The sequence below is a fragment of the Lolium rigidum genome, chromosome 7, assembly GCF_022539505.1.
Source record: "Lolium rigidum isolate FL_2022 chromosome 7, APGP_CSIRO_Lrig_0.1, whole genome shotgun sequence".
NCBI lineage: Eukaryota > Viridiplantae > Streptophyta > Magnoliopsida > Poales > Poaceae > Lolium > Lolium rigidum.
In genome coordinates, this window is record NC_061514.1 from 339637659 (window position 1) to 339647543 (window position 9885).

Here is a 9885-nt window from a genome sequence, read left to right on the forward strand (position 1 = left end):
GAATAAATAGGCTAGACACGAGCGGTTGCGAGGTAGCTGGCCGGTTCTCGCACCATTACGCACCATTACTTTGCCGTGTCGAGATTCTCCTGAAATGTTGCTGCTCCGGCCAGTTATGGCGTGCTGAAGCTGAGACGATGAGGACGAACACCGTGTGTCGCTGGCAGGACAGGGCCACTGGCAGGGCAAGAAGTTTTCGCACGCTTTCTCTCCATCTTGCGCTCATAGGCGCTCCCCGACGTGTTGGGTTCGGCCTGCAATCGCCGGATGAAAATATGGCCCAATCTAGCGAGTTATGAACTGTTGGGGGCGCGACTAATTTTTTTTTATCGATATGACAATAAAAATCTGCCTGAAGAAGGGATGCTGAGGCGCCGAGTGGAGATGCTCTTAGGGCTGCCGCCCTGGCAACCTCTTCACCGCTCCTCCTGACCGTCTAGAGGACCATCCCACCAAAAGGAACACGAGGGAATCCACTTAATTTCCTTTTTTTATTGGATTTATGTGGACTTGTACATCCTACCTATGCAACGGCCTGATGTAAACTGTGTATATTGTATCATCACAATAGAAACTTTCGAGTAATAAAGCATCATTTATAAAAAAGAAATTCAAAAAAGTATTCCCGACATTGCTGACGAATGTTTGCTCCAAAGCCCCAAATATAAAATGGTGAAAAATCAAGGCCTCAAATGGAAAGCTAGGGAGGAAGCAAATTCAGAGGCCACAACTCAAAGTGAGTCGGTCGGTCAGCCTCGTCTCACTTTGCGGTTTTGCCTCCTCGTGCAGTCAGCGCTAGCAACTGTTGATTAACAAAGTTGGAATCCTCAAATCAAACAGCACTTGCTCAGACTACTATTCCTGTGACTGGGAGCAGCAAGAATTCAAAGGCACGGACGGGGCGACAACGACGGCCATGCGTACTAGTCTGTTCTTCTCTCCAGTCTCCACTCACATGTGGATTACGCCCTAAATAGCCTAGGATTTTTTGTGTGTATGTAAAGCCCACCCTTTTGTCTTTCCTCCCATCTTCTTCGACCGAATTGAGGAGCGAGACAAGCAGAGGATAGAGCTTAGCTAAGACATAGTAACAGAGAAGCAGAGAATTGAGGAGCTTGAGCTCGCACGCACATGAGGTGGAGGCTTCCCGCACCTTTCGTCTAGGATTCTTCCATGTTTCAGGAACGCAAGCCATGTCGCCCCTGCTCATCCAATTCCTCTGTCTACTCCTCGTCGCAGGTAGGAATCTTGCTCCCTTCTCCTCTTGGGTTGCTCTGTTCTTGGTCTGCTATCTGAATTACGATTGGAGTTAGTCTGACGGGGTCGATTCGGTAATCTTGATTCTTGAAGGTGAGGTGGTGCTGATCGGCGCGCAGACCGGCGGCGACAAGGAGGTGCTGGTGGAGCTCAAGCGGTTCCTGGTCACGAACAACAGGGTCAACCGCGGCGACTACGACGCGTGGCCGGAGTCGGACCCGTCGCCGTGCCTGTGGCGCGGCGTCCTCTGCGACGCGGACGGCCGCGTCGCCTCCCTGAACCTGTCGCGCTCGAGCATCTCCGGCGCGGCGTTCGGCAACTTCTCGCGGCTCACGGCGCTCACGTCGCTCGACCTCTCCGACAACTCCATCACCGGCGTGCTCCCGGCCGCCGACCTCAACCAATGCCGCGGCCTCCTGCACCTCAACCTCTCCCACAACCTCATCGCCGGGCCGCTGGACCTCTCCGGCCTGACCAGCCTGCGGGTGCTCGACGTGTCGGGGAACCGGCTCGAGGGCGCCGTCGCCGGCAACTTCCCGGCGATGTGCGCCAACCTCACCTCGCTCGACCTGTCCACCAACAGGTTCATCGGCAATATAACCGGCCTGTTCGACAGCTGCCCCAGTCTTCAGTACGTCGACCTCAGCTCCAACAATTTCACCGGCGAGCTATGGCCGGGCGTCACAAGATTCAGGCAATTCAGCGCCGCCGAGAACAACCTCGCCGGGATCATTCCGTCGAGCACGTTTCCGGACAGCTGCAGACTCCAGTCCTTGGACCTTTCCGCTAACAAGCTGGCCGGAAACTTCCCGGATTCCGTCGCCAATTGCAACAATTTGACTTACATGTCGCTGTGGGGGAATAAATTCACCGGGATGATACCCGCCGGAATCGGAAGGCTCGCCGTCCTCGAGACGCTGATTCTTGGGAAGAACGGGTTCCACCGGCAGATACCGCCGGAGCTGACCAACTGCACGAAGCTTCAGTTCTTGGACATCAGCAGCAACATGTTTGGAGGGGATGTGCAGGAGACCTTTGGCAACTTTGTGAGCTTGAAGTATCTTGTGCTGCACCACAACAGGTACACCGGCGGCATCGTGTCCTCCGGCGTGCTGCAGCTGCCGGAGCTCGCCAGGCTCGACCTCAGCTTCAATGAGTTCACAGGCAATCTCCCTCTAGAGGTGGCCGACATGAAGAGCCTCAAGTACCTGATGCTGGGCGAGAACAACTTTTCCGGCGAGATACCGCCCGAGTACGGCCGGCTCCCGGAGCTCCAGGCGCTGGACCTGTCTAACAACACGCTCAGGGGCGTAATCCCGTCGAGCATAGGGAACCTCACGTCGCTCCTCTGGCTGATGCTCGCCGGCAATCAGCTCTCCGGTGAGATACCACCTGCAATCGGCAACTGCAGCAGCTTGCTCTGGCTGAACCTGGCCGATAATCGGTTAACTGGCAATATCCCACCGGAGATGGCAGAGATTGGGAAGAACCCTGGACCAACGTTCGCCAAGAACCGGAACGATCCGAGCGTGCTCGCTGGCTCCGGCGAATGCCAGGCCATGAAGCGGTGGATTCCGGCGAGCTATCCACCGTTCAGCTTCGTTTACTCCGTCATGACTCGGGAGAACTGCCGCAGCATATGGGACCGCATCCTCAAGGGCAACGGAATCGTCCCAATTTGCACCAACTCCTCGTCGCCGGTGAGGTCCAACACGGTCTCCGGGTACGTGCAGCTATCAAGGAACTTGCTTTCCGGAGAGATACCATCGAGCATCGGTGCAATGCGGAACATCAGCTTGCTCCACCTCGACGGCAACCATCTAACAGGGCGGCTGCCGCCGGAGCTCAGCCGGCTCCCGCTGGTTATGCTGAACGTCTCGAGGAACAACATCTCAGGGCCGATCCCGCCTGAGATCGGCGAGATTCTGTGCCTGGAGAGGATGGACCTGTCATTCAACAACCTCTCCGGCGAGCTCCCGCCGAGCCTGTTCAAGCTCACCGACCTGGTTATCTTCAATGTGTCATACAACCCGCTTCTCTCCGGCAATGTCTCCACCACCGGCCAATTCGGCACCTTCGACGAGGAGTCCTTCCGCGGCAACCCGCTCATATCATTTAATCAGGGTGGAGCTGCCGGTAAGCAGCTACCGCGACCAGAAGCTGCCGATGTCCCTCCGGTTAGGAGACGCAGCATGCTGCGGAGAACCATTGTGATGTGGTTCTTTTTCTCCCTCGTCCTCTCCTTCATCGCCGGCACCGTCGTATTCATCATCTCCAGCCTGCGCACCAGGTTCCCGGTGGAGCAAGAGCCGGACCAGGAATCGTTCTCCCGCGAGCACCCCAAGGGCGGCAAGCACTCGTTCCAAATGTGGACGTCGTCGCCTCCGTCCGGCTCGTCGTCGACGGCGACCGGGTGCTCCTCTTCGACGGAGGGAGTGAAGGTGTTCCGGCTGGACAAGACGGCGTTCACCTACCGCGACATCGTGGCCGCCACGGGTAACTTCTCCGACGACCGGGTGATCGGGCGTGGCGGATATGGCGTGGTGTACCGCGGCGTGCTGCCCGACGGCCGCGCCGTGGCGGTAAAGAAACTGTCCAGGCCGCGCGACTGCTGCGGGGACGACGACGGCGAGCGCGAGTTCCGCGCCGAGATGGAGGTGCTCGCCGACCGGATGGGGTTCACGTGGCCGCACCCGAACCTCGTTACGCTGTACGGGTGGTGCCTCTCCGGCGCCGCCAAGATACTGGTCTACGAGCACCTGGAGGGCGGAAGCCTGGATGAGCTGATCTGCGACACCGCCGCGTTCAGGTGGCCGGCACGGCTGGACGCGGCCGTCGGCGTGGCGCGCGCGCTCACGTTCCTGCACCATGAGTGCGTGCCCGCCGTGGTGCACCGCGACGTGAAGGCCAGCAACGTGCTCCTGGGCCGCGACGGCCGCGCCAGGGTGACGGACTTCGGACTGGCCAGGGTGGTCCGTCCCGGCGACACCCACGTGAGCACGGTGGTGGCCGGCACGGTCGGGTACGTTGCGCCGGAGTACGGGCAGACGTGGCGCGCCACGACGAAGGGCGACGTGTACAGCTACGGCGTGCTCCTGATGGAGCTCGCAACCGGCCGGCGCGCCGTCGACGTCGGCGAGGAGGAGTGCCTCGTCGACTGGGCTCGGCGCACGGCGAAGGAAGGCTGGAATACAAGGCATCAAGGAGGGGACGATCGATCGACGATCGGCGCGGTGTTCTGGGAACTGCTCGCGCTCGGCATGCGGTGCACGGCCGACGCGCCGCACGAGCGGCCCGACATGCCGGAAGTGCTCGCTGCGCTGCTCGACATCGCCGCCGCCAACGGCACAACGACGGCGAGTAGTTTAACATGTTCCAGGACATAGTTGTTCGAGGTTACGATACAAATTGATTCTTTGTGTACAAAATTTGGTTGTTTAGTTCAGATTGGCGTTCATTCCTGGTGTGAATTGTAAATGTACATAGCTCCTTCTTAGAAGGCACATGTATAGCTAGAAGGGAGATCTTTATCAAAAAAGCTAGAAGAGAGATTTTTTGCCGATAAAAAGGAAGATTTAAGCAGTACACTCGATCTCTGCATGATTAAGATGTATCAAATGTGTCAAAATATTTAAAACAAAAGAGAAAATACAAGTAATTATATAGACGCCTAAGGTGATAGAGGGTCAATTGGAAGATTGCCCTGCTATCTACTGATGTGTCCTAAAAACCATGTAGACACCTATATAAACAGGTCATGTTTCTTCACATGCTTTAGAGATGGCCATGAAGGGAGTAAAATTGTGCACTGATAGATGTCCTGCATTGGAGAAAAAAAATCATTGACAACCTTATCATTTCTGCATAGCCACGGCGATCAAATAATGGCAAGCACTCTCACCATGATAAGTATTTAAAACATATGATCCACACCGTTTATCCAATTATTGTATATATTTGCAATGATGTGTGACGCGTATAAGGTTGAACATATTTGCGTAACTGACCATATAGATCTAGTAAATTTGCACTTAACGAATAAGTAATCGATAGTCTCGTCGTGATGATACAATACATACTTTGTACTTCCATACCAAATATGTTTTACAAGGTTATCTTTAGTGAGGATTACACCTCTATGAAGATACCACGCAAAAACCTTAGTCTTTAATGGAATATCCATTTATTCCCAAAAGAAATGCTATTATCAACTAGCGTTTCTAGCTGGATTAATGCTTTATACATGAAGTTCACAGAGAATTTACCACTCTTATGTAGATTCCATCGAAATTCGTTAGTACCTTGCGCAAGTTAGACCAAATCCAAATGTTATAGCAAATCATTCCATGATGCAAGCGTAGGACCAACAAGATCACTTTTGAACGTAACATTTGGTGGTGAAGACTCCAGAAACTTAGCGATTGTATCCTCATTAGCATTACATAATATTGTAGAGAGCTGGACATTATTCTCGGAGTGTAGCATTACTCTGCTACTTATCCTAATTGTGAATGAACCATATGGGAAGACGTATTTCTTCGTTGCCATTAGTCCAGCCCAGAAATGTGAGATATCAGGTTTCCAATAGACCTAATGCAGTGCACGATGAGCCTATGTCTTTAATTTTTAGAAGAATTTGCCACACCCCATCTTCGTTAAGAAACTTAAAGAAACCATTTACCTAGAGATGCTTTGTTCTTGACCTGTAGGTCATGAATTTCAAGTCATTATTGGTCTTTAGGGCGATAAACTACACCCCATGTAGTCAATCAATATTGCCTTTTCTCACAATCTCATTTCAAAATCTATACGGGCTAGGATATGTGGGGCGCAATAAAGTCCAACTTTAGGGTCTCGAATGTGGGTAGTGAATTGTATTGCATGTAGCAATTTTAAGGCTACAAGATGATTGATGAGCGCTCCATCATTGAGTAGGCTCATGAGAAATATTCCATTGCTAAAGAACTTCAGCAAATTACATGTGTGTTATCGGATAAGTTTATTGTCGAACACAACGTTGCCAATCTTCCTTCTTCGTGGAGGAATTTTGCTACTTCTCTAAAGCACAAGAAACAAGAGTTTTTATTACGGATCCCATTGGGTCCCTTGACGTGGAAGAAAACGTGAGGGCAGAAGACACATGTGCTCGAGGTGTTGAGGGAGGTTCTAGTGCAAACTTAGTACATAAAAATTCCAATCCTACAAGTTCAAGAGCAAGAACAACTACGATGGCAAAGGAAAATTTGATGGGAAGAAAAAAAGCTTCACAGTCTTCCAAATTCAAGAACAAGACTAATAAGAAGAAAGGAGTGTGCCACGTCTATGGTGATCCTGATCACTGGACTACCAATTGCCCTAACCGCTTTGATAAGTGCCGACATGGGATGGGTGGCAAGACTGATACGCCTCCGACGTATCGATAATTTCTTATGTTCCATGCCACATTATTGATGATATCTACATGTTTTATGCACACTTTATGTCATATTCGTGCATTTTATGGAACTAACCTATTAACAAGATGCCGAAGTGCCAGTTGCTGTTTTCTGCTGCGTAATAGCTCACTGATCGAGCGCCCTTGCGCTGAAGATGAACGGGGCTAAGCGATCTGCCGAAGCTGTGGGATGTCAAAATGCATCGGTAGGGGAGCGTTCCGCCTTAGAGGGAAGCAACCGCGAAAGCTTGGTTTCAGAAATCCTAGTAACGAAATATTCTCGGAATTGGACGAAATCAACGCCCAGGGTCCTATTTTGCCACGAAGCTTCCAGAAGACCGAAAGGGATACGAAGTGGGGCGACGAGGCGCCGCCACCATAGGGCCGCGCGGCCGAGAGGGGCCCCGCACCGCCCTATGGTGTGGGCCCCTCGTCAGCCCTCCGACTCCGCCCTTCCGCCTACTTCATAGCCTCCATCGCGAAACCCCGATGCGAAAAACCACGATACGGAAAACCTTCCCGGAGACGCCGCCGCCGCCAATCCCATCTCGGGGGATTACGGAGATCTCCTCCGGCACCCTGCCGAGAGGGGATTCATCTCCCGGAGGACTCTTCACCGCCATGGTCGCCTCCGGAGTGATGAGTGAGTAGTTCACCCCTGGACTATGGGTCCATAGCAGTAGCTAGATGGTTGTCTTCTCCTCATTGTGCTTCATTGTTGGATCTTGTGAGCTGCCTAACATGATCAAGATCATCTATCCGTAATGCTATATGTTGTGTTTGTCGGGATCCGATGGATAGAGAATACCATGTTATGTTAATTATCAAGTTATTACCTATGTGTTGTTTATGATCTTGCATGCTCTCCGTTATTAGTAGAGGCTCTGGCCAAGTTGATGCTAGTAACTCCAAGAGGGAGTATTTATGCTCGATAGTGGGTTCATGCCTGCATTGATATCCGGGGAGTGACGAAACCCACGATGGCGTGTATTTCACACGTTCGTTGGGCAACCCCAAGAGGAAGGTATGATGCGCACAGCGAGCAAGTTTTCCCTCGAGAAAGAAACCAAGGTTTATCGAACCGGGAGGAGCCAAGAAGCACGTTGAAGGTTGATGGCGGCGGGATGTAGTGCGGCGCAACACCGGGGATTCCGGCGCCAACGTGGAACCTGCACAACACAACCAAAGTACTTTGCCCCAACGAAACAGTGAGGTTATCAATCTCACCGGCTTGCTCGTAACAAAGGATTAACCGAATTGTGTGGAAGATGATTGTTTGCGGAGAAAACGGTAAAAACAAGTATTGCAGCAGATTTGTATTTCGAGTATTAAAAGAATGGACCGGGGTCCACGAGTTCACTAGAGGTGTCTCTCCCATAAGATAAAAGCATGTTGGGTGAACAAATTACAGTCGGGCAATTGACAAATAGAGAGAGCATAACAATGCACATACATGTCATGATAAGTACGGTGAGATTTAATTGGGCATTACGACAAAGTACATAGACCGCCATCCAATCGCATCTATGCCTAAAAAGTCCACCTTCGGGTTATCGTCCGAACCCCCTCCGAGTATTAAGTTGCAAAGCAACGAGACAATTGCATTAAGTATGGTGCGTAATGTAATCAATAACTACATCCTCGGACATAGCATCAATGTTTTATCCCTAGTGGCAACAGACACAACACAACCTTAGAACTTTCACGTCACTTGTCCCGGTGTCAATGCGGGCATGAACCCACTATCGAGCATAAATACTCCCTCTTGGAGTTACTAGCATCAACTTGGCCGAGCCTCTACTAATAACGAAGAGCATGCAAGATCATAAACAACACATATGCAATAACTTGATAATTAACATAACATGGTATTCTCTATCCATCGGATCCCGACAAACACAACATAGAGTATTACGAGATAGATGATCTTGATCATGTTAGGAAGCTCACAAGATCCAACAATGAAGCACAATGAGGAGAAGACAACCATCTAGCTACTGCTATGGACCCATAGTCCGGGGGTGAACTATTCACTCATCACTCCGGAGGCGACCATGGCGGTGTAGGAGTCCTCCGGGAGATGAATCCCCTCTCCCGGCGGGGTGCGGAGGAGATCTCCAGAATCCCCGAGATGGGTTTGGCGGCGGCGTCTGCGGAAGGTTTTCCGTATCGTGGTTTTTCGCATCGGGGGTTTCGCGACGGAGGCTTTAAGTAGGCGGAAGGGCAGAGTCGGAGGGCCGACGAGGGGCCCACACCACGGGCGGCGCGGGCCCCCCTTGGCCACGCCGCCTTGTGGTGCGGCCACCTCGTGGCCCCACTTCGTATGCTCTTCGGTCTTCGGAAGATTCGTGGCAAAATAGGCCCCGGGTCTTGATTTCGTCCAATTCCGAGAATATTTCGTTACTAGGATTTCGAAACCAAAAACGCAGAAAACGACAAGCGGCACTTTGGCATCTTGTTAATAGGTTAGTTCCATAAAATGAACGAATATGACATAAAGTGTGCATAAAACATGTAGGTATCATCAATAATATGGCATAGAACATAAGAAATTATCGATACGTCGGAGACGTATCAAGCATCCCCAAGCTTAGTTCTGCTCGTCCCGAGCAGGTAAAACGATAACAAAGATAATTTTTGAAGTGACATGCCATCATAACCTTGATCATACTATTTGTAAACATATGTAGTGGATGCAGCGATCAAAACAATGGTAATGACATGAGTAAACAAGTGAATCATAAAGCAAAGACTTTTCATGAATAGTACTTCAAGACAAGCATCAATAAGTCTTGCATAAGAGTTAACTCATAAAGCAATAAATCAAAGTAAAGGTATTGAAACAACACAAAGGAAGATTAAGTTTCAGCGGTTGCTTTCAACTTGTAACATGTATATCTCATAGATAATTGTCAACATAGAGTAATATAACAAGTACAATATGCAAGTATGTAGGAATCAATGCACGAGTTCACACAAGTGTTTGCTTCTTGAGGTGGAGAGAGATAGGTGAAGCTGACTCAACATAAAAGTAAAGAGAATGGTCCTTCAAAGAGGAAAGCATCGATTGCTATATTTGTGCTAGAGCTTTTATTTTGAAAACATGAAATAATTTTGTCAACGGTAGTAATAAAGCATATGAGTTATGAAAGTTATATCTTACAAGTTGCAAGCCTCATGCATAGTATACTAAT

The 9885-nt window shown here is 50.6% G+C and overlaps 1 protein-coding gene across 1 annotated transcript; it reads left to right on the plus strand.

Moving 5' to 3' along the window:
• Positions 1-788: 788 nt before the first annotated feature.
• On the plus strand, positions 789-4842 carry LOC124678054 (probable LRR receptor-like serine/threonine-protein kinase At1g74360). The gene is made up of 4 exons (XM_047213993.1): positions 789-1239; positions 1351-3753; positions 4164-4167; positions 4340-4842. Exons 1-4 carry the CDS (start codon positions 1194-1196, stop codon positions 4641-4643), a joined length of 2757 nt encoding a protein of 918 aa, XP_047069949.1. The 5' UTR covers positions 789-1193; the 3' UTR covers positions 4644-4842.
• The last annotated feature ends 5043 nt before the right edge of the window (positions 4843-9885 follow it).